General features: G+C 50.2%; 1 protein-coding gene across 3 annotated transcripts in view; it reads left to right on the top strand.

The window, feature by feature from the left end:
• Positions 1-25,635, top strand: part of LOC147902243 (tRNA/rRNA methyltransferase (SpoU) family protein) — a 310,036-nt gene that overhangs the window by 59,072 nt on the left and 225,329 nt on the right. For all 3 annotated transcript variants that reach the window (XR_015541009.1, XR_015541008.1, XM_087374814.1), the window contains exons 10-12: positions 16,648-16,946; positions 17,097-17,210; positions 24,602-24,858. Coding sequence is in view for 1 of the 3 variants with exons in the window: in XM_087374814.1 (XP_087230940.1) it covers positions 16,648-16,946; positions 17,097-17,210; positions 24,602-24,858 (670 nt within the window). In the remaining 2 variants the exon portion in view is untranslated. The remainder of the gene's footprint in view (positions 1-16,647; positions 16,947-17,096; positions 17,211-24,601; positions 24,859-25,635) is intronic.

Below are 25,635 nucleotides of genomic sequence, written 5' to 3'. Positions count from 1 at the left end.
GAGAGAGAGAGAGAGAGAGAGAGAGAGAGAGAGAGAGAGAGAGGGGCTGAGCGGGTGAGAAAGAAAGAAAGAAAGAAAGTGTATTATTGTCCACTAAAGGCCAAAATGGGCCCATGGGACATCAAGAACTCTGCATACAGGGGGGGCTGAGCGAGAGAGGGGGGGCTGAGCGACAGGGGCTGAGGGGGGGGGGAGAGAGAGAGAAAGAAAGAAAGAAAGAAAGAAATTTTATTAAAGGTCCACGGAAGGCCATACATGGCCTATGGGACACAAAATCATCCGAAAGGAAAATACATCATCAACGATGCGCCAACTAGGTGGCCTCATCGTAATACAGCTAAGATGCCAAAAATGGCTACAAAAATCCTAGATACAAATAGAGTACCAAAAATGCCTAGATACAAAATGTAAAATGTGAAATATGAGGAACATCGTCTTCCCTAAGGGGTCTATGATCCAAAGAAATGATGGAAGTCATGGCCATCGACCATGCCTCCTGCCATGAGTGTGAAGATTTGGGAAAGTGTCAAGTGGGCTGCTGGCGGTGCCAAGTCTCCATGGAGCAATCTCCTCCGAAAATCTGCCATCATCCTCCGTCGTCTAGAAATAAAGCGACGGGTACGGCCTCTGTGTAAGATCATCCTGCGGTGCTGCGAGAGAGAGAGAAAGAAAGAAAGAAAGAAAGTGTATTATTGTCCACTAAAGGCCAAAATGGGCCCATGGGACATCAAGAACTCTGCATACAAGATAGCACAAAATCAACGTGCCACAAAGAAGAGGCATCGTCGAATATCATCTAAGTGCTACGCAATACAATGCAAGTGAAAGTACATAATGTCAAATCTGAGCCTAAATACAAAGTAAACTAGATGCAAGGAAACCGCCCCTGGGTGCAAAATGGGGGGAGAGAGAGAGAGAGAGAGAGAGCGTCGGGGGCTGAGCGGGTGAGAAAGAAAGAAAGAAAGTTTATTAATGTCCACTGGAGACCTAAAAAGGTCTATGGGACAAAAGAGACCTGCTTATACATCAGTACAGAGAGGGCCATAGGCAACCTCCCTGGGAGTATCATCAGATTCCTCCAAAAAAACAAAACACATAGAACATAAAACATAAAAGGAACTAAGTACGAGGCTATGGAGTGGCCATTACATCAGTTTAAGACTGAGGGTCTTTAGATTTTGTCTTAAATTCTCTAATCATTGCAAGACCATCACGATATACTGCCCATTTTCCTGCTTCCCTGGCTGCCCGAACCTTAGCAAGCTCAGTAGCTTTGTTCTTCAGTGGGGTGCTTGTAAGCTCCTCAGCAATCCATATCTTTGTCCCCTTTAGCTTATAGGATTGTTGTAGAATCCTCTTCCTGAGTGTCTTCGAGTTGAAGGTGATGACAACGTGTCCATTCCTAGGCGATAAATAAACTGGGGAAGACTCCTCTTCATCATCATTCTTGTCATCAGTTGGGCTTGCTGACCAATCAATTGCCGGGACTGCTGCCTTGATTCTATCGATTGCCTCCTCGAAAGTGTCATCCTCGTGCTGCCAATCGGGTATTCCCCCTATCCGAATCTTCATAGCATTCTCTTTCCGAAGGTGATGTTCTTGGATCTCTGTTTGGATGTCAACCTTGGGTTCAGCTGTCACTTTCACCTGGATAAGCTCTCTAACCGTGGAAATCAGCTGTGATGTTGGGGGCTCAGCTTTACATGTTTGTACGGCTGTTGCAATAATCTCCTGCTTCCCTGGGCCTTCCAAAGCTGCAATACGAGCTAGGGCTTGGGTGAGCTGGGACCTCAGGTCTCGCGCTTCTTGCTGGAGATGGTAAATTTGCTCTTGCGGCTTGGTCGGCGTCGGGGGAGGTTGAATCTTATACCTAGAGTACGTCCTGTCGAAGGGAGCAGGGGTTGTGGCTACCATGGCGGAGTAAAGCTTGGGGGGATGAGGGGAGGATGGGCTGGCCATATCGACTATCCCCCTTTTGGCTGGACTAACCCCTTGGCTGGGCCTGGGGTACAGCCCAGCCAAGAGTGGGGAGAGGAAGTGGAGAAGGGCTGAGCGACGGACGAGGGGAGGGGGCTGAGCGACGGAGGGGGCTGAGCGACGGACGAGGGGAGGGGGCTGAGCAACGCGGGGGGGGGGGGGCTGAGCGACGGACGAGGGGAGGGGGGCTGAGAGAGAGAGGGGGGGCGGAGCGAGGGGAGCTGAGCGAGCGAGGGCTGAGCGAGGGGGGCTGAGAGAGCAACAGGGGCTGAGAGAGTGACGGGAGCTGAGAGAGCAGGAGCTGAGCTGAGCGAGCGGAAGCACTCACCTCAGGTTCTCTCAGAGGGCTAGTGAGTTTATGTGAGAGAGCGAGGGGGGCTGAGAGAGATGGTTGATTCCAAATGTGAGAAAAGAGAGCCTGAGTCAAAGATCTCCTGAAAAGCCAGTTGAAGGTAAGTGATGATATACTTCCAAAAGCACCTTAAAAAAGGAGTCGTTAAACCATCCTCCCAAGGGCACTTCTGAGGTGAGAGGGCCTTGAGGGCCTCCCAGAGCTCCTCATCAATGAACAGTGCCTCTAATTGCCTCCTCAAGTTTGGAGGGACTACTACTAGAATTTGATCCCATTCTACCTCTCAGGCTGCAATAACTTCGTGAGACTCCTCCTCGGCTTGAAACAAGTACCATTAAAAGTCTGTGGTCAACTCCAGGATCTCTTGTGGGTCCATATGCATCTGAGTGCTTATTCCTTTAACCTCTAAAGTTGTGTCCTAGCTGAACATTGTCCAGTGGTCTGAAAGAATTGTTTAGTAATTCTATCTCCCTGCTGTACCCTTGTGGCTTAAAAAGAGAGATAAAGAGAACATGGTTCATCGGACCTTCATGGCTGAAGGTGAAGCTTCGCACCCTCATAGGCGGCTTTGAGCCACTGAGATTTGATCCTGCTCCCTAAGGTACTCTATGAAGCTAATTCCCATCTCAGTGCTTTCTCTTGCTCCCTAGAGCGTGCCTCCGATGAAGGGTGTGGAACTAGAGCTCCTCACTGCTCGTCTAGATCACGTTTGCCACCAAAGTAGCCCACCCGCCCTTGGGAGGCCACTGTCAAATCTCAAGCACTGCCTGCTGCACCTCCCTCTCTTGAAGTAAAGAATCTGGAATATGAACCCTCTTTGTACTTATTTGTCACTGAAGCAATAAGTAGATATTTGAGATCCCATGTGGACATCATTGGGTTGAGACTTCCCCTCAAATAGGGTGAGGAACTATTGGATAGTGAGTTGGCTGATGATACTACTGTTTTCTTGGATGCCATTACATAGAACCTCACATATTTCAGGGCATCCTTGGATTCGTTTTGTATTGCAGCAGGTGCCATCCAATGGCTTTTGGATTAGTAATGAGGACACCCTAGCATGGGGGACTGATTTTGGTTTCACTTGGATCCAAAGGGGTGTACCTATCAAGTACTTGGGCTGCCAGAGGTCGGTGTAGGCATATCTCCTTCGCAATCTGCTCCAATGTTGAAGAGTATAAGGAGGAAGCTCCTTTTTTAAGCTGCACCAAACTTGACCTTGCTTCCAATGTAGTGGTGGTCAACCAGGTCTTGTTGGCCATGGCATGGTTTGTCTTCTCTTGTTGGTGCCATCCTAGGGATTGCATCACGGCTAAAAAGACGTATAAGGATTTTTATTTGGAGTAGACTAGATGGTTCGTCGGTAGACACTAGAGCCAAGATGGCTTGGGAGACTTTGATTCTCCCCACGAGAAAGGAGGCCTCAACATGATTGACCCAGACCTGCCTCAATATAATAGACCCAGATTTGCAAAGCAGAGCATTATTATGTAAGGTGGTGGTTAGAGGCTCTTCACTAGGACGGAAACGATGGAAAGTTTCTTTTCATTTGAAGTATACAGTCATGTTATCCTTCCTCGGTGGAGTTTGGATGGATAGTACCAGATGGATCTTCATCTCAGCCCATCTTAGGGCTCCCTCCTCCCCTTTTATGGTTGTTAGCTTGTAAGCTTGGGGAAGCTTTAGGAGTACTCTTCAGAGAGTCCCCCCTACCTCTTAGGAAGAGATTGATAGACAGCTTATCATGTGGAATGATAGTATACTTGCTCATTATATGCAGTGGTCTAGATAGGAAAGAGGTCCTACCTCCTCGTTGGGTTCTTGGAAGATCTTTAGAAGACCTGCAAACTTCAGGTGGTAAGTCACCTCAGAGGGAGTGCATCAAGAATCTAGCAGGCTCATGCAACCATACCCTTGGATTATGTTCTTCCACCTGATAGGCCTCCTTCTCGATCTGCTTGGTTAGGGGCCTTAACGAGATTAGGGATTCCACTTCAGGTCATACGATTTCAAGGATAGATAGGGATGCCTTGATCTTTGATGCCCATTCTGGGCGTAGGCTGGCTAGATCTATAGAAAACGTACTTATGCATTTTCCATTTCAGCATGTTAGGGTTGTAGGTCATGTGGAGCAATGCTTCATGGTTTCAGGATGATATCTTGACCCAAACTCAGATCATATTTTTTTTTTCGCAAAAAGTTGTGCTAGTTATATTGCTTGAAAACGAGAGTACAAGAAGGCCTAAAGGCCAGCGGGCTATAATCACAAAACGGATACAGCCCGTGGTAACAAAATAATTACAAGCCTCTCAGGGCATAATCATCTGAGTGTGGACAAACAGCCACGAGCGACGGCGTATACCTCCACACCTCCTCCTTGCATCGGCGGGCACGAGGGTCTGGGGGCTCCTGCTGGAACAGGGATCTGTAGAAATCTGTCGCCAAGTCCCTGACCTCGTCTGGATTTGTCCTGACACTACCATCCTGCGCTCTAAGAGATCGCAGCTGTTTCCCTGCTGACCTCTGGCCATGAGTCCTGAAGAACTCTCTACACATCCTGTCGCCTTTCCTAGCCCAAAAGGACTTGGAAGCATGAAACTAGAACTCTGAGCGTCGCTGGGTGATCTCCTCTAACATGGCTCGGGCTCTAACCTCTTGTCGTTTGAGCTCCTCAGAGCCTGGAGAAGACTGCTGCATCCGCTGTATCGAGGCAAGGTCTCGTCTGAGACCCCTCTCCTTCGTCCACCACTGCTGCCTGACCAAAGTCGCCTCCTGCTGACATATGAGACTAGATGCGGAAAGAACCTGAGCTACCTGAGCTGCCATATCCCCCATGGGGTCCCAATCCTGCTCCCACAGGTCCACTATCCTACTGCGAACCGCTGCTCTGGAGTAGATGGAGTCTGGGATCCGGCACGAGCAGGGAGGTAAGGAATGAGAGGCTGAGTCCAGGACTAGGATGACTAGGGGCATGGTCAGAGAGGGTCGTCCCTGGAACCACCCCTGACTCTCCACCTGTGCCTATCGCCCAATCATTGACATAGAGACGGTCCAACTGCTCCAAAAGTCTGCCCCTCTCCCTCCTGTAACCCCAAGAGAAGTCCAGGCTCCCTGTCCACCTGCAAAAGGAAAGCTCCCTCCAACTGTCCCGACCTCCCACAGCGAACAAGGAGTCCCATTCCACCTGCTCCGCCTGAGCTATACCGAGGAACTCTGGGCCCCGTCCCTGCTGATCCTCTAAAGCCTCAACGTTATTGAAATCCCCTCCTACAATCCAAGAATCCATCTCTGGCAATAAGTTTGTCAAAGAGCTCCAGAAAGCGGCTCTCCGTCTAAGGTCAGTTGGGGCATAGATATTGAGGATGCCGATGCGGGATTACTCAATATTCAAGCCCACCCAAAGCGCTCGTCGTGGGATCAAGGTGCCAAAACCACACACATGCTGAACTAGAGAAGCATCGATGGACGTACAGACACCCCCGCTCCTCCCCTGCTCGCCAATCGAAGGTTCCCAGTAGGTGTGGGAGCGTCCTGTGAGGACCTTCCCACACTTGTTGGTCTGAGAAGCCGAAAGCTTGTGTTCCTGCAACAGGAGCACATCTACCCTTCCCACCAAAGCTGGTGGAGCTCTTGTCTGAGCACCATCTTCCTGGGGCCGCGGGTTCCTGATGAGTGGAACCCGTTGACGTACCAAGAGATAATGCGTATACTCATGAAGAGGAGAGATGGGCTTGCGGTCGATGTCGAGGTGGTCGGAGGATGTCCAGTGTGTGCAGACGAAGTGTGCAGACGAAGGCGCTTCTGTGAAGGTTTCGAAGGAGAGGCCGGATCATCGGACCCATCCTCTAAAACCTTCGGCAGAGGGGAAAGCCACTTCGTCCCATGGTGATAAGCTCTCTATAACCAACTCGAAGCCTCCGCTAGGGAAATACTGTAGAAGCCCGCTACGTCTGAGGTCCTCCAAGGGCGGAGCCCTTCCGCATAGATCCACTCCAGAGGGGGTTGAATGATGACCAAAAGGCGGAATCGTTTGGCACTGTGGCGCCATCTCAGACGAACGTCACCCTCCTTCCATTGCTGCTGAAGAAGCTTCGCTGCTCTGCTATTGTACCTGCTCCTGGGACTGATCACGAATTGTCTCCCAAACATTTTCATTCGTCCATTGCTCATTCCCGTCATTGGTGATAGTGAAGGAATAGCTAGGACCATCATGGGGGGGAAGGACGGATACCTTACCCTCCACCCCCTTTCGGAGGAAGAAGATGCTGATGTCTAGGCATGCAAGGAAGGAGCCAATACCAGCTGCATCCAAGTAATGCCAAGGTCCTGCTCGGTAAAACTCCAAAGGTAGAGCTCTAGGAGCTGCCCTTGGGTGGGGGGACGAAGATGAGGAGTCAGAACCAGAAAGAGGGGTGCTGGCTGTCGAAAGAGTTGGAGTGGTGCTGGCCGTTTGCGGGGAAGGGCCTCTCCCCTCCACCGGGCCAGGGGGGATAGGCGCGGAGGAGGTCTGTGCTAGCTTCGGGGCCGCAGGCGGATGGGGGGGTTCCCGCGGGATCATGCTCGAGGGAGAGGGGGGGGCTCAAACCAAAGGTGCCGGGGGGGGTCCCGTAGGGGGGGGAGGTAGGGGAACCGAGGAGGAGGGGGGAGGAGGGGGGGTCGGGGTGAAGGATGAGGGGGAGGCTAGCTGACCTTCTCCTTCCCTTTCTCCTTCCCTTTGCATCATAGGGCTGCAAGGGAAAACGTGGCATATAGACCTCCTGATTATGCAGGACAAGGATTGGAGACTCTGGATTTGGGAGGGCCGCTCCTTGACAGAGGTGGAGTGGGAGCCAGGGGAGTGGCGTTGGCCACCACTGGAGACCTCAGAGAACCCTAACCCCTTCTTCTCATACAGTGCACGTACTGGTAGGCGTGCTCATGGGCTCTCCAGCGCAGGCTACCCACACAGGCACATAGTTGGTATGCCCAAGGGATATCTCTGGTTTTTCTTCGCACTTTCTGGAAGACTCTTTGGGCAAGTTGGCGGCCGAGGAAGATCTCTTACTTTCTTTAGATGGTGGCCCACAAGGGGCTACCAGTTGGCAGCTGGCTGAGGCAGATGGGGCAGGAGAGGCACTGCCAGATGTGTTTTCAGGAGGAGTCTCTGAAGCAGTGCCTTTGGAGCTGCTCGCATGCTCAAACAGTGTGGAAGGGAGTCATGGGGATCTTAGCGAGGGCTGCACCCGAGCTAGGACCGGTCACTTGGGGAGCCGTTTGCTGGTGCAGCACCGAGATGGGACATCACTTGGCTTATGAGTTCTCTAGGCAGGATCCAGTTTTCTTCATCACGCAGGCCACCTGGGCATACATGGACAGCTTCCCTTGGCATCTGATAGAGACAGATGCAGGAGCGATGACTCGGCACCCAGTTTGGGAGATCATAGGGAGTATTGTAGGCTGGCATATCTGTACTTCCAGATGTGCGCAGACCTTAGGATATTAGGCTTTTTCTGCTACCCAGACCCTAGCGGACATTTGGAGGACGATCATTCACACGCTCAAGGGTCAGTGGGATCAAATTCAGGGGGAGTCCTGGGCAGGGAAGGAGAAGAGACGGCGCTTCCTTCGCGACTGGGACCATCAAGAGCTGTTCTTCCAGCACTCTGCTCAGAGTCTTCAGTGGCATTACTCCCCCCCACCGTGGCTATTTGTCCACACTCTGATGATTATGCCCTGAGAGGCTTGTAATTAGTATTTTGTTACCAAGTCGGGTGACCTCGTAGATGAAAAGCGCGGCATATCTCTGGTCTGGGTAGTCAATGACACTACCCAAACCTGTGTATCCATAGGTGAATTGGTAGTGATACCTTCCCTGAATCTCATAATATACGGGGCATTGTATTAGGACATGCTCCTTCATCACCATCTCATGTGTATCACAGCATACAGAGCCTCAGGTCTACCATGTCGAGTGGCTGCAATCTCATGCCTTAATATCAATCTGTGAGATGAGGTCTTGAGCTGGTCCATGGTGATCTGGACTGCATAAGAAAGGTGAATCTGTATCCTGGTGCACTTGATGAAGCCTAGATGAAGGAAATGCTTGTTTGCAAGGTAAAATCCATGTCCTATGGGCCATAGATCGTCCTGGATAATCTTATGAATCTCTTACTGTGTCAATCGTAAGAATGGGGTGTCTCTAATGAGTAGGGATATGGCATAGAATTTCGATGTCCATACTCTGCAATCAGAACCATTTGGAGACTCATGCATTCCAGCACTGCTCATCTCCCTCTGCTACACGTTGCGTAGGTGATGACAGGGTCCTCCATGGTAATCTTTGTCGACTCGCATCAGACCAACCAAACTGTCTAATTCAGTTTAGATAAGTAACGAACTGGAATGAGGCACCTGTGTGGGGGTCTTGTTGCAAACTCTGCTAGGCCAATAGTGTGTGGAGCGCACCTCTTCCCTCGGATCATGTGAGATAGCGACATGACCTGTAAGCTCTCAAAGCCAGTCCACTCATCCTCTCTGAGGTATACTGCCTAAAAACAGGGTCACTGGTTGGACTAGAGAATAAAAAAGGAGCAACTTCATGTTCATGTGCTGGAATTGTGCCTGTAAGCACTGTCTCTCTAATCTCGACAGTGAAGCATGCCCTTTAGTCAAGCGCATCTGTGCTGCCAGTTTCATATTAAACTTGGGACCTTTGAAAGTGAATCCCAAGTATACATATGATTTGACTATCCAAACTTACTCCCCTGCAAGTGTGAGTGCCTCTTGCTGAAGCTGAGTGGCACTGGTGTTGAAGATCATAAGCTTGGTTGTACCTAGGTTGACCTTCATGCCTCGGCTCTCACAAATAGTTTGCAAAGCATTTGTAGTCCCTCTGCTATGTCTGAGATCAGCATGCCAATGGCAGCATGACATCATTGGCATATAACAGGCTAGGTATGCTGAAAGGGAGCCTCGGCCTCCTAGTGTGTCCACAAGAGGCCAGCTCATCAATGTACAGGCCAAATAGGGTAGGGGATCAGGGGCATCTTTGTGGCATCCCAATGGTGCTGCTCACCTCCTCTGACAACCCCTAGTGATATCCATTCCGCCTGTAATTCTCTCTATATGGCCATGACTGCCCTCATAACATCCTGTGGAATATCTAAGGCTCAGTTGTGCAATGAGGCTAGCCCACATAACATCCTGTGGAATATCTAGAGCTAGCCTGTGGTACTGAGCAGTGGCCTCGTGGAAATCCACAAAGCAGCAATACTGTTTAATTTATCGCTCCCTCATTTTCTCATGAGATAAGCTGGCCTCCAAGACAAGATTATGTCAATGCACAGCTTGCGTGCACATTGCTAAAAGTGGGTTATCTCAATGAGTCTGATCGACTTGAGGATTCAGTAATTTTCACAGTTTAGAGCTTCTATATGAATTGACCTGTAAAATGGTGTGGGTCTTTTTTTCGTACTTCTAACTATGCTTAATTTCACATCCCTCCGATTCTCTCTCGCAGCCCCCCCTCTCGCAACCCCCCCTCCCGTAGCTCCGCTCGCCCCGTAGCCTCTGCGCTCTGCCCCCCCCCTCCCCCTCTCGCAGCCCCCCCTCCCGTAGCTCCGCTCGCCCCCTCCCCCTCTTGCAGCCCCCCCCTCCCGTAGCACCGCTCCCCCCTCCCCCTTTCGCAGCCCCCCCTCCCGTAGCTCCGCTCGCCCGCCCCCCCTCTCGCAGCCCCCCCTCCCGTAGCGCCGCTCCCCCCCATCCCCTTCTCGCAGCCCCCCCTCCTATAGCTCCGCTCGCCCCCTCCCCCTCTCGCAGCCCCCCCTCCCGTAGCGCCGCTCCCCCCCTCCCCTTCTCGCAGCCCCCCCTCCCGTAGCGCTGCTCCCCCCCTCCCCTTCTCGCAGCCCCCCCTCCCGTAGCTCCGCTCGCCCCCTCCCCCTCTCGCAGCCCCCCCTCCCATAGCGCCGCTCCCCCCCTCCCCTTCTCGCAGCCCCCCCTCCCGTAGCTCTCCTCGCCCCCTCCCCCTCTGCGCCACCCCCTCCGCCTCCCGTAGTCTTTGCCCCACCACCTCCCGTAGCCTCTGCGCCACCCCCTCCCGTAGCCTCTACGCCACCCCCCCTCCCGTAGCCTCTGCCCCACCCCCTCCGTAGCCTCTGCGCCACCCCCTCCCGCTCTCCCTCCCCCTCTCGCAGCCTCTCCCCGCTCCCCCTCTCTCCGCTCTGCCCCCCCTATTGTAGCCTCTCCGCTCTGCCCCCCCCCTCCCGTAGCCTCTGCGCCACCCCCCCTCTCGTCTCCGCCCCGCTCCCCCTCTCGTAGCCTCAGTAGGGACCTGCTACCTACCCTCGCTTGCACTTGGCCTGCTGCCCCGTGGTCTGAGGGCCCTTGTCTGCTGCAAGCCTTGGCTTGCCACTGGCCCTGCGCAGGCCTGCGCACCCCTATAGCAATGCTGAACAAGATCTGCCTCTGTAGGAAATCGTGCACCTGAACAAGTCCTACAATGGCCCACAAATCCAAACAGTCTCCGAAGCCAATTGTGGGAGAGATCACAAAGCGCATCTCCAGGAGTGGATTAGCAATTGACAGCCAACCAGTCCTGAAAACATCGGATGCAATGAGCACCAATGCAGTTCTTTCTCCCGCAGCCATCATCTCTACTCCGACCACTGCCTCCCCCACCAGTGTACCACTCAGCTTGCCCCCCACAGGAGAGGGTCACAGTTCCTCACCCCCCACACAGCTCCCTTCTGTGTCCACCACTCTTATGTCCCCCCTTCCCCTCACCCAGCAGCCTTTCTCCACTCCTCTGCCATATACAACCAGCCTATCTCCCATGCCCCCTCAGCCATACGCCATGTCCCAGTTCGCACCCCACCGGGTCCCACCTGAGACGATAGATTACATCTTTACGGAGCTACATCGACTACGGGATCATACCATAGCACAAGATCAGCTTATTCAGAGCATGGACCAGGAGATCACTCACCTCCTTCAAGAGGTTGTCTCTCACTGCTACAGTCACAGCGGCCCCGCGCACTACACCAGAGGTGGAGGAGCGGATCGCTACCATCCAGACTGCTATTGCAGAGACTACCAGATGGGTGGACGTTGCGAGACGGGCACCCAAAGCAGCAGTCTCAGCCACCATCGCCGAGCAGGATCAGAGGGCTAGTAAGGCTCTCAACATCCAAGTACGAGGTATCCCCCGCGCAGATTCACTCATCCCCTTAACGGACGCGACTGCTTTCGTGACCTCTACCCTCGGCCTGGCCGAGCATGGGATCGAGCATGCATGGCGCACAGGACGGGACCCCACGCGCCCACAGCCACTCATCAGCCGATTCAGGGATACTCAGGCTCGACTTGCAGCACTCAGGTAGCGTGCTACACTACGGGACCACCCTACTATCTTCATGGATGAGGATCTCACACCTATGCAGGTGGAAGAGCGGCGCACCTTGCTTCAGCAACGAGATGTAGCCCGTCAGGAGGGGAAGTGGGCTGTCGTCCGAGATGGCCGCCTATTAGTTGGCCCCCGCCGTCGAGCCCCACGAGGTACTCCAGACACGGTAGCAGACCTCCCCCCCAAATAGGGAGACATGATCTATGAGATTCAGACTCAGCACACAGTACCCTTGGCATGCACCATATGGAACTGTAATGGTACCCTATGGTCTGACCCTGGGAACTTCTCAGAGTCATACACTGGACGCGACATCGTTTTCTATACAGAGACACATCAGAGCCCCGAGTGCCCTCTCCCCTCGGTTAGTGGCTATACCTGGGAGTCAGTATTCCGTGAGGAGACCAGATATACTGGGGGGGTCCGAGGGTCAGGCGGAGTTGCAGTACTCCTTCGTTTAGCGCTCACGAGCTTGATATCCGTGGTTAGACAAGATGTCCATGCCCGTTACCTATGGCTCCGACTTCGACGCCCCTCCACACGCGACCTCTTTATTGCAGTCTGCTACTTTCCTCCGGAGACGTCACATTTCGCACGGATGCTTCGTGAGGATACGGGGGTATCCCCCTATCTAGATCTCTACTCAGACATTGTGGAGTTCTCCAAACGCGGAGAGGTCCTCCTAGTTGGGGATTTCAACGCAAGGACAGGTGCACATTAGACATCACTCTTGGACTTCCACTTAGATCCGGTCCTATTACCTGAGATGGACACAGAGGACTCGGGCTTCCCCCGCTCCTCGGTTGACAGTCGCGCTCCCGTTACTGCGTATGGGCAGGCTCTTTTGGACCTTGGACGTATACATGATCTGGTCATCTACAATGGACTAGACCGGTGGCCTGTCTCCTCTGGTTTCACATGTTTCCCACATGGCGGAGGAGCCAGTGTCGTCGACTACATTCTGGATCTCCTGCTTTAGCCCCATAGATCACTGACTTCCGCACTGCACCCTTATCCTCAGGAGCCGATCACACTTACCTATTCTTTCATATCCTTGCGCCCCGAGCCCCTCCGAGCCACACCCCGCACTACACTACCTATCATGATATACACTTAGATCATAACCTCTCACCTGATTACTTAGCCCACCTAGCCTCCCTCCTCAGACACATAGACACCATACCCTCTCTAGATCACCGAGCCACTCTTATCACCCACTACCTCCACAATGCAGCCCGCCACATTTTTCCTTCCACTACTCGGTCCACCCGCCCTCCACCCGCTGGCTCCACCCCTTGCAATAGCTGGTATGATGACGAGTGTAAAGCATTACGCCGCACACTCCGACTCACGACCCAGCGAAACGCTAGGGCCAACCTACATCTCACCAGGGATTATTGTCGACTAGTCCGTCGCAAGAAGCTAGCCTTCTTGCGCCAGAATGAGGATACGCTACTGATTATTCTGTTTAGTAGCAACTCCAAGGACTTCTGGAGGAAATTCCTAGAACGTCGATCCCCCTGCCCCCTCACAAACACTTCCCTTTGGTACTTCTACGCACGTACACTCTATGATATCCCTGATCAGCCTCCTCCCGACCTCTGAGCCACCCCCCGCCCCACTTCTTGCACCCTCTTCACAACCCAGGAAGTCACCCACGCAGTGCTTAAGCTTCACAACGGCCGAGCTAAGGATCATGAGGGCCTATGCATAGAGTTTGTTGCCTATGGCATCAAAACTCTAGCCCCCATCCTGGCAACGCTGTTCAATGAAGCTGTCTGCCACGGGTTCCCCAGAGCCTGGACCCTGAACACTATCACACCCATCCACAAAGCAGGAGATCCCATGGATCCAGGAATTACAAGACCATCATGATTGGACATGTTATGTCCAAGATCTATGCATCAGTGTTAGATGGCGAGGTCAGTGCTCCCACAGAGGTACAGGGGCTCAGGGCATCCGGACACGCCAGCTTCAGGGTGGATCACTCGACTTACGATCACATTTTTACACTTAGAGGGATTATTGAGGAGGCCAGACACAAGAGACAGAGAGTATATTGTTGCTTTGTGGATTTTCGCAAGGCATTCGACATCGTTCCCCGCGCCCGACTCGTCAGACGCCTGCAGGAGTTAGGCTACGACTCGGTGGTTATCTGGGCAGTAGTAGCTCTCTATGAGCGGGTGACGGGGCAGGTCAGGATTGGCACCAGCTAGACCCCAGAGATCACGAGCACTATCGGAGTCAAACAAGGATGTCCCTTGTCAGCGACTCTATTTGGCCTCTACATCGACGAGCTCGAGACCACCATCAGGACACTCGGAGGTGTAGGCTGCTCTCTTGCGGAGGCTGTCATCCAGATTCTCCTATACGCAGACGATGTAGTACTACTATCCTCTTCTGCTACTGGTCTTCAGCGACACCTGGATGGACTTCAGGTCTTCTGTGATACACATGACTTGAAGGTCAACCTTGGGAAAACCAAGGTGATGATCTTCAACACTTCGAGACCCGCTATGCACCGAGAGCAGTTCCTCTTCGCCGGCGACCCTGTTGAGCTAGTTGACTCTTATACATACTTGGGCATTGTCTTCTCAGGCCCGATCTTCACGATGCGCCCGGCCATGCAGGCCAGGATCAGCCGGGGCTACGCCGCTCTTGCCAGGCTGGAGCGACAGTGCTACCACTCCCACTTCCAGGACCCATGGACCAAGTCTCTCCTTTTTGTTTCTTTGGTCCGCCCAGCAGGCATGTACGGTAGCCCGTGGTGGGGAGTCGACCTTTCAGACATAGAGTGGGCTCGAGTCGAGCGCCTATAGATACTGATGTTTGCTCGGATGATCCATAGCAAACCATCGGTACCACACCAGATCATTCTAGCAGAGTTCGGCGCCTCACCCCTACAGCTTGATGCGGCTTTTCAGGCTATCACCTATCTCCACAGAGTCAGGGATTTCAGCTCCTTCGCCGACGGTCGCCTCCGCCTACCTTGGCTAGCCCTATCCTCCTCTATGGCCTTATCCGTTGATGGGGACCAGCGATGCTGGTATAGTCGTCTCTCCAGTTGGTTCACCCGATTGGGCCTCGACTTAGACCGGTTGCCTCCTTTTCAGTACAGCCTCGACGCTCCACCATCTCCCCTCTCCCCCACTGACCAAGAGGTCAACCGGCTCATTCGAGCAGATCTGCTCCAGCTTCACACCTGGCGGACATGGTTTCTTCACTCCGAGCTTCCTGTGAAGCTCGACTTCTATCGCCGACATTGCCTCCAGATCTCACAGGAGGGCTTCATCACACCTCTGGGTTACACACAACTTCATCTACCACATGCGCCCCGGATCTCCCTCGGTCAGTTTAGGGTCTCGTCACACCGATTACGGATCGAGAACGGACGCGCAGAAGGTATCCCACGAGAGGGCTGCCTTTGCCCACTTTGCGACTTGCAGGAGATCGAGTCGAAGGAGCACTTTGCTTTCAGATGTCCTATCTATTATGCCATTCGAGGCCGGTACCACTGCCTCTTCCGAGACGGATTTGGCCCCCTCCCACACATGTTGCAGTTCCCGGATCAACGATGCCTAGCCGCTTTCTTACATGAGATGACTCGCCACCGAGATACCTCTCTCCGAGCACGGCAACACGAGCAGCACACACAGCGTGAGGACACCCAGCGGCCCATCACTAATTTCTTCCAGTCACAGGATACCTCTCCTTAGTCTAGCCGACGACGCGGACGTGAGCGAGAGCCAGAGCCACGACAGCTGTGCCAGCGGACAGACTCACACATCCGGGTCCATGACATCTCGTCTCTGCTCTCTGTCCGCCCCACCGGGGTTACCGTTGCCCTCATCCACAGGGCCACCCGTCGCCCCCGACGACCGAGCTCGACTAGGCCGCGTGACGTTAGAGGCCAATCATCTATTGCATGGTTTTTTCTGGCCTCCCATTTGACGGCCCCTCTATGATTGGTCTCTGACGATCACCACCTGCACATATATACTGTATCTCCCCCCTCTGCCCCATTTTTGGTTCCCCCCCCCTTCTTTTTTGTATCATCTGGAGGTAGACACATATTTTTGTATCAGGACTAGACACACCGTCCTTCATAACCTCTTTTTTGTAGAAACGGTTGGCTGGCCCGTTTTGAGACTGCCACCGTTATGGTCATTGTATCAGTTATCTTTAGTCTCATAGACCTTCACGGTCTCCCGAAGACTTTAATAAACTTTCTTTCTTTCTTTCTTTCTCTCTTCCAATTGTTTATTCTATCTTTAGAAATTCTTTTTTTTCTAGTGAATAGTATGTGGATCTAATCTGATGTGTCAGTTATTCTGGTAAAAACCAATGACTAGCCTTTCTTCAACAGAAATGGAAACCTGTCTTGCTGGAATCCTAAACGCTTCTATTTTTTAAAACAGTGCAGTACAGCAAAGATGGATGGTCTGGTGTAAACATCTATGTGCGTGAACTCTACTTTGTACTAAACCTGTTGGCAGCATAATTTCAAGGGGCATAGGGCATGTATGTGCTTACAGCTATATACATTGAGTTGAATTTGTATATCTTAGAGGATATAGATCCCTTATTTGATGCAATCTCTGTAGTTGTACTTCGGAATTGTCAAAGGAATTAACACCTGTGTTTCTGGTCTTTTATCATTAAATGAACCTCTTTGAAAATTCTGGCTTACATTTGGACATGTAGACAAGAGTGAGACTTTTGCCACATGTTTGCACAATCTAAAAAACTCTGTTTGTTTGCAATATGATGTGCTTCTCAGGGGTACGTGTGAATATCACTTGCATGTTTTTAACTAATATTGCAGGAAGGGGGATCATCATTCATATGTGAGAATGCAAGACATGTAGTTTTTCTTTCTCTCTTCATATGTGTCACTCTATACTTCTAATGATCATAATTAGCAGGATGTTTGCTCCAGGGACCGTACAAATTTTGTCATCCATATGGCTGAAGAGATGTGCTCAAGGGCTTTATGTAGACCAGGGTTCATGAGTCTAGTTGTCTGTCTTGAAGCCACCGCATCACCCAATTGTCGTTCATTAGGAGGTGATAGCTTTCCTGAACCACCAAAATCGTTTTTTGAAGAAAAGGGCAAGGATGATGCGATTCTAAACACATTTGATCATCACAAGGAAAGGTGTGAAACATTACTGGAGGCTCTTGGGCTTCTTGTGGAGGATAGCAAGAGGCATTTCAACCCCAAATACCGCATAAAAGGTGAAGAGGCCATTAGGATACTTTTTGCTTCTTTTTTGATTTTTTTTTTGGGCTAGGCCACGTGGCTGCAGTTTTCCATTTGCATCAATTTGTCTCTCTAAATGTTTTGCTTCCAATCAAGTAATATACATAGTTCTGTGCTGGGTGCAGTGTGTTTTCACTTGCTCAAAGCAGCTAGTGCTCTTGTTGCACTTCCAGACATTCCATTCAGCAAATTTTTCTGGTTCTTAACTCTGTTCCCCCAAGAATCAGTTGTTAACGGAGGTATGGAACTTTTCTCGCTCTATTGCATCAGAGTCACTAGACACGTTCTAGAAACAGGTTTCAGGGTTTCAAATAGGAACATTTTGAAAATCTGTGCTGAATGTTGTCGTCCACATGGGACTACCTCAAATGTCTAGACATCAATGATCATACTCAGATTCTTTGTCCCTCTCTCTCTCTCTCTCTCTCTCTCTCTCTCTCTCTCTCTCTCTCTCTCCATCAATGATCATACCGCAGATTCTCTCTCTCTCTCTCTCTCTATCAATGATCATACCACACAGAACATACAGGCTGCACTCTGTCAGCTACACAATCGGAGAACACAGGATCATGAGGGCCTTCGGACCTGAGCTCTTTGCACATGTGCAGGAGATCTTAGCTCCGGTCCTAGCACAGATGTTCAATCAGGCTGTATTCCACGGCTTCCCACCTGCTTGGAGTACCACCACTATTGTGACGATACACAAAGCCGGGGACCCTATGGATACTGGGAATTATTGCACCCTCATGATTGGCCACACTTTGGCCAAGATTTGTGGGTCGGTGTTAGAGAGGGAACTCAACAGTCACACAGAGGCTCAGGAGCGGCGGGTACTAGGACAGGAAGGATTTTGGAGACGGTGTTAGAGAGGGAACTCAATAGTCACGCAGAGGCTCGGGGGTGGCGGGTACTAGGACAGGTAGGATTTTGGAGACGGCACTCTACTCTAGATCACATCTTTACTTTGAAGGCTATCATTGAGGAGGCGAGGTCCAGACACTAGAAAGTCTACACATGTTTTGTAGACTTTCAGAACGCATTCGACATTGTCCCATAGTCCTGCATGATTAGGAGACTGCAAGAGATGTAGATTTTAGAGACATTGATCTGGGGTGTGATGAGCCTATATGAGTTAGTCAAAGGCAGAGTTCGTGTCCTAGATGGTCTATCGGATTGGATCGAGAGCACGATCCCCGGGTGAAGCAGGGTTGCCTCCTCTCACCGACTCTCTTCGGATTGGGTTGAGAGCACGACCTAGGTGAAGCAGGGTTGCCTCCTCTCATTGACTCTCTGCGGGCTTTACATCGATGTAATCACTTCCTTCATAGACTGCCTAGGAGGCGAGGGATCATTACTGGCCGACCTCATGATATAGATATTGCTATAAGCTGATGACATAGTCCTTATCTCATCTTTAGCAGAGGGGTTGCAGAGACATCTGGAGCCCTTGAGGTGTTCTATAGAGAGGGAGACCTAACAATCAACCTTGGGAAGACCAAGGTTATGGTCTTCAACACCTCACACACAGTGCTCCGTGGACTCAGCTTCACCTATCGTGGCGAGCCAGTGGAGATAGTGCAGTCCTACACATAGGATCCCTTTTCACGATGACCCATGTTGCTCGGGCACGGCTGACAGGGGGCGGAGTGCTCTGGTTCGGTAGAGAGACAGTGCTTCCATGTACAATTCCAGGATCCAGCAATGAAGTGCTAGCTTTTCGATACATTAGTATGACCAACTGCCATGTATGCACCATCCTTCTGGGGATGTGATCTACTGATGGCAGAGTGGAGGAGATTTGAGCGGCTATAGGTGACCATGGGGTCTAGGATGATTCGGAGTAAGCCCTAAGTTCCACATGAGATAGTACAGGCAGAGTACTATCGAGGCTGGCTTGAGTCATCCAGACGACTAGTAGAGAGCGGAGCAGAATTTGTCTGCAAGTATATCCACGTGGTTAGCCAGGCACGGGATTCAGATGGATAGATTTCCCCCCTTTCAGTATAGCATCGATACACCTCCTTAGTCGATCGCACCAGATGAGATTAACCGTATCATAGGGTTAGATCTCCTCCAGCTCCACACATCTCGGACTTGGGGGGGAGATCAGGAGCTCCCCACTAAGGTCCAGACCACTTTTTGAGATTATCGGAGGAGAGATTCATCATCAAACCAAAGAACATGAGCATTTGCGAGTTGGGCTACCTCCTTGCTTTCACTTGGTTGTTTGAGTAGCAGGGATAAAAGTGTGTAACTAGTCACTACAACAAATGGTTTGGGCAGCAAATAAGCTCTAAATTTCTTGTATGAATAAACCAAGCTTGATAGCACAAGCTCCGCCTCCGTGTTGTTCCTTTCTGCCTTAGTTTTTACTCCACTAGCATAGTATATACCTGGATCTATTTCCTTGTTGTTGCAAGAGAATTGCCCCGATTGCATCTGGCCCTACGGAAGGATTAACATAGAATGTTTTGTCAAACTCAGGAGCTTTCACACTTGAAATCTCTCCAAGTTTCTCTTTGACTTTTCCAAACACCTTCTTATAAGCTTCATTCCACTGAAGAGGATCCTTCTTGACCACCTGCTCAAGTGGATCCTTCTTGACCACCTGTTGAAGTGGATAAAGGAACTGGGACAATAAAGGCATAAGCCTGGACATATACTTCACCTTTTGAATGGATGTATGGAGCTACTTAGTGGAAGTAGGCGAGGATAGCAAAATCAACGCTTCTCCAGGCACCTCCTGTCCGGACTAGGCCCGAAACCTTTTCTTAGAGTGCAATAACAGCCTCCTGGTTGCAGCCCAACTCTTTTAGCCGTTTGAAGAGACGAGCCCTCGGTACTGTATCAAAGGCTTTGTAGAAATCCACAGACCAACAATATACTTTCTGTCTACGTGCCCTAGCCTCCTGAATGACACCTCTGAGTGTAAGTATGTGATCCATGGTCCCGTGGTCACGTCAGAAGCCACTTTTGTGAGTCACATGATTTGAAGGTCAACCTTGGTAAAACCAAGGTCATGATCTTGAACACATCTAGAGCAGTTATGCATAGAGAGCAGTTCATTTTCGATGGCTCACCAGTTGAGGTCATCTCATCATACACATATCTAGGTGTTCTTTTTTCTGGTCCTATTTTCACGATGCCATTGGCGATGTAGGCCTGTTGAGCAGAGGATGTGCCTCATTGGCTCGGCTAGAGCGACAATGCTTCCACTCACACTTTCTGGTCCCTCGGACAAAAGGTCTCCTCTTTGACTCCTTGGTTCGGCCAACAGGCATGTACAGTAGCCCTTGTTGCTTGGGACCAGATCTCTCCGATGCAGAGTGGAGCGTCTGTAGGCTCTCATGCTATTGAGGATGATACGCAGTAAGCCATTAGTCCCCCACTAGATCATTCAGGCTGAGCTTGGGTCATCGTCAGTGCAGCTTGATGCAGCCTTCCAAGTCATCATTTATCTGTACCATGTTAGAGGATACTACAACTACACTATAGGGCGACGTAGACTACCATTGCTAGCACTATTTTCCTCCATGGCCCTAGTAGCTGAGGGAGATAAGAGATGTTGGTATACACACACGTGTCAATGGTTTGAGGGATTGGGGCTACACATGGACATAGTACCTCCTTTCCAGCACAACATTGATGCGCCCTTTCTCCCACTCAGATATCATGAGGTGAACTAGGTCATACGCAATGCCTTTCTTCCGCTACACAGATTCATCGAGTGAGCTCCCAGTGAAGCTCAGCTTTTAAAGAGATCATTGCTTGCACATTTTTTATGAGGGCTTCATTGACCACCCAGGATATACCCAGATTCATCTTCCCCACTCATTGAGGATCTCTATTGGGTAGTTTCGGGTTTCATCACATCGACTCCATATTGAGAGTGGACGAGCTGGGGGAGTACCCAAAGAGAGACGTATTTGTGCCTTATGTGTTGTACAGGAGATCAAGTCGGAATGAGCATTTTATATTGAGATGTCTTGTATTTTACGAGATCCAAGGCCACTATTGTTGTCTCTTCAAAGATAGCTTTGGATTGCTCTCATTATTTATAATGGTGTTGATAGATGACTTGCATTAGGTGGTTTCACGTGCTTTCCACATGGGGGAGGCTCCAGTGTTGTGGACTACATCATGAGATCCCCTGCCTTCACATCTCGCATCACCACTGACTTTACCGTAGCACCTCTTCCTCTAGGGGCTGATCATAACTATCTTTTCTTTAGCATTTCTACTCCCCACGTTTGCGCAGCGCTTTCCACCCCGCTAAGTTCTTACTCCACCTACCATGATATACGCTTTGCTCGTGATCACTCACCTACTGACTTTGGCCCTTTGTACATACTTCGCGCATAGATTGACTTTATACCCCTATTAGAGGATCGTGCTGCCCTAGTCACCCGCTCACTACACGAGGCTGCTCTTCATGCTTTCCCCTACACCACCCCCTCCACCCGCCCACCATCCCCTGGGACCGTACCCTGTAATAGCTGGTACGATGATGAGTGGAAGGCTTTACGCCGTCAGCTTAGATTCAAAACCAAAGACAGTCTTCTGAGCGAACTAGAGACGCTACGCGAGTATTGTCGACTGGTACGCAGAAAGAAACTAGACTTTGTTCACCGGAACGAGGAGGAGCTACTAAAAATTCTATTTAGTAATAACAACTCTAAGGACTTTTGGCGGAGATTTCTAGAGGGACGGTCCCCCTCACCACTTACTGACACTCAGGTGTGGTTTGATTATGCACGCACACTCTATGATATCCCAAATCAGCTAGTCCCTAACCTCTTACATATGCCATGCCCCACATCCTACACCCTCTTTACGGGGGGGGGGGGGGGGGGGTAAAGGATGCCGTAATGAAACTTCATAATGGCCGAGCGAAGGATCATGAGGGACTATGCACTGAGTTCATTGCATATGGGATTAACCTCCTAGCCCCGATATTAGCAAAGCTATTTAATGAAGCTGTTTGTTTGGGGTTTCCACGCACTTGGACCATTAACACTGTCTCACCCATTTACAAGACAGGGGATCCCATGAGCCCAGAGAACTACAGGACCATTATGATTGGACATGTCATGTCCAAGATTTATGCATCAGTACTTGATTCTGAGATCATCAGATTTGCGGAGTGTCGAGGACTTAGAGCAGCAGGACAGGCCGGATTCAGGCGTGATCATGGGATCATGGACCACATTCTCACACTTAGATGTATCATCGAGGAGGCGAGGGCACGGAAGCAAAGGGTTTACTGTTGCTTTGTGGATTTGTACAAGGCATTTGACACAATCCCAAGAGCCCACCTCATATGGCGCTTACAGGATCTGGGTTAGAACCAGGAGATCATTTGGGCTGTCATGGAACTTTATGGGCTCCACATGGAGAGACTACCTCCATTCTAGTACAGCATGGATGCTCTATTTTCTCCCCTCCTATCACACGAGGTTAACTAGGTTATCCGTGAGTATCTATTACAACTATACACATTCCGGACTTGGTTGGGTCCGAGTGATCTTCCAGTGAAGCTGGGTGTCTACAGAGATCACTTCTTACATATCACAGCGGAGGGTTTCATTGACCCACCAAGTACACATAGATTCACCTACCCTACTCGTTGAGGATCTCTTTTGGGCAGTTCCAGGTCTCTTCACACAGACTTCGTATCGAGAGCGGCAGAGTAGAGCGGCTACCCAGGGAGAGGCGCATATGCACATTGTGTGACATGTAGGAGGTTGAGACATAGGAGCATTTCATCTTCAGGTGTTCTGTTTACTATGAGATCCGAGGGCGTTTCTACTGCCTCTTCAAAGATAGCTATGGGATTTTGGCCCGTTTCCTCTCCTACCCAGACCAGCGGTGTTTGGCAGGTTTCATTCATGAGGTACTTAGACACCGCGAGAGGATACTCCGAGCACGGAGACAGGAGCAGACTTCTTCCTCGGCTGATCCCTCTCAGAGCTCTATCACGGAGTTCTTTCAGCCAGATCACATAGACCCCCACGAGACGAGGCCTCGACATGGCCGTGACTCGGAGCCTGTGACCTGATAGCTTAGACAGAGGGTTGACACGCAAATCGTACTTCGGGACATCCCCTCCTTGTTTAGAGTAAGATCCCAACCGATGGGGGTCACAGTGGCCCTATGCAGAGCTACGACCAGGAGACGTGCTAGGACTGCACCTTTGAGGGGCCGAGAGCACTCTATTACCGATGTCTTGCTACTGCTGCTGATGATGATGTTGATGATAATGTTGAGATTGATATATAGTCGACTACGTACATGACTATGTTGTACTTAGGACTTAGTACTGCCATTTTGCATTGGTGTGGATGCTCGTTCAGTAGCTCCACTAGCACAGCTTGTTGTATCAGGTTTTTCACAGTCTCATAGACCCATCGGTCTTCCGAAGACTTTAATAAACTTTCTTTCTTTCTTTCTTTCTCCCACCTCCTTTTCTATCCGGATCAGAGATGATTAGCTGCCTTCATTCATGAAGCAGTTAAGCATCGAGAGCGCTTGCTTAGACTAGAGAGGCAGGGAGAGAGCGTATAGGCAAACTCCTCTCAGAGCATGAACACAGAGTTCTTTCAGCCAGATCAAGCAGACCCTCTTTCCTCAGGTAGTTGGCGAGGCAAAGATCTAGGGCCTACGACACGACATACCCGACAGAGAGAGGACACACAAATCACACTCGGAGACATCCCTTCCATGTCGAGACACAACCCACACAACCTACACGAGTTACTGTGGCCCTAGTCAGACGTAGAGCTGCAGCTAGGAGACCACGCTGGACCGCACCTATGGATAGCCGAGAACGCTCTATCCCTGATCTTATACCACCGCAGCCTCACGAGTCTTTGGGTCCACCATGACCTCTCTCCTTGTGCTCCAGTATCTGTTGTAACGAGCAAGACTCGGCACAGGATTTGATGTGACATGGTGATGGACATGATGTTTTGTGGTTACGACTGTCATATTGATGCTTTCTAGGACTCACTATGTAGCTTTTAGTATCTAGCACGGGTAGTGATGCTCGTTTTAGTAGCTCCATTGTTTGAGCTTGTTGTATCAGGTTTCTTATAGTCTCATAGACCCATCCGTCTTCCGAATACTTTAATAAACTTTCTTTCTTTCTTTGTTTCTCTCTCTCTTTCTCACAACGAGGACAGCGTAATGTATTTATTTTTTCTCGTCATAGACATCAGCGGGGGTATGGGTGCCATTTGAGTAGCCCCACCCTTAGCTTTCTTTGTATTTGGTTTCTTTCATTCTCGTATACCCTTCCATCTTTCGTAAATGTTAATAACCCACCCTTCTTTCTTTCTTTCTTTCTCACTTTCACTCACACACATCTCGCTTTTTTACTCACTCAAATCACACCCTCACTCCCTCACTTACATGTATGCATGCACGTGCGCATGTGCACATGCATTTCTGTAGGTGTTGAGCAGCTGTACAGTTGTGATAAACTGATGAGTTGGAAGTGACGGGGATTATGTGACATGGGTGAATGTGTGCATATGTGTGATCAAGTGTTGGTTGTAGCTGTTTTTGGGGTACTTGTTGTGATTAGTGTGAATGGCACCATATTTTGAGCTGATAAATTGTGGGTTGACAGGACTATTGCATATGCACGTGTTGAACTGGTTGAAGTCTTCCATGACAGCTGGGTGTTTCTCATCATTTGATTTTCAGAACTGGATGACAGAAGGGCTGTATGTGATGGCTGATAGTTTTGTGAAGCCTAGAGGATGTGGGTTGGATATGATACTCAATGATGACGAAGTTGAAGCATGGACACAAATGGCAGACAGATGGGCAAGAGTGGTGGTTCTTGGACTTTTGGAGCAACCAAATCTGTTGAGACTGATGATGGTCTGCTTTGTTTTTTTAATTTAGATATGAATGAGCTAATAGAGTCCTAGCATCTCTGCTCATGCTGCCTTGCAACTACGGGGGCCTAATAAAATCCTTACATATGGAAATATAAGTTCATCTGTTGCAGTTTTTTATGTTTCAAACCATCGGATGCTTCTCTGTCTTTTTCCCTGCAAATTCCTTCAAAAGATTTTGGCTACTTTTTAACAGATGCATCACAGGCCAGATATAGACCATCAAGAAAGTGGGCTTTGCAGTTGCAGTCCCTTGCTAGATCTGAATTTTTAATATACAAAGAGATTGCTTGGGATGGTTGTGTGAAAATAGGAGTACTCTTGTTTCTAGGGCTGTAGAGATATTTTCTTTTGCATCATAGCTTGGTCTTTTTGTTGAGATTTGTACCACTATTTACTACAGGGATGTGTGCATTATGGAATTTCTGTTCAGATGGTAGTCTTCAGACATGGTACTTCCAACTATAAGGCCAGACTCCCATCTTGTTGTGAAGCTTCTGTATGACATCTGGCACTTTTCATGCGTCAAAAAGGAGAGGCTGAAGTAGACCTAGAAATGAGTTGGGGCTCTGGGGCTGGGTGGTCGGGAAGCTTATAATTTGTGATCGTACCTCGCCCATTTGTGTAAGTCTTGATTGGTGAACTTGATTCTTTCTAAGAACTTTATCTAAAATTATTCAGGAGTCATTGGTGAAGCCAAGATGATCAGTTCTTCTTCGTTCTTGGCAGTGGAATCCCTCTTTCATGACAAATTAGCTGT

Source organism: Dipteris shenzhenensis, chromosome 5, assembly GCF_047967505.1.
Source record: "Dipteris shenzhenensis isolate YYH24624 ecotype China chromosome 5, Dip_SZ_1.0, whole genome shotgun sequence".
NCBI lineage: Eukaryota > Viridiplantae > Streptophyta > Polypodiopsida > Gleicheniales > Dipteridaceae > Dipteris > Dipteris shenzhenensis.
Note: the sequence above shows the minus strand (reverse complement) of the source record. Positions and strands in the feature narration are given on the sequence as shown.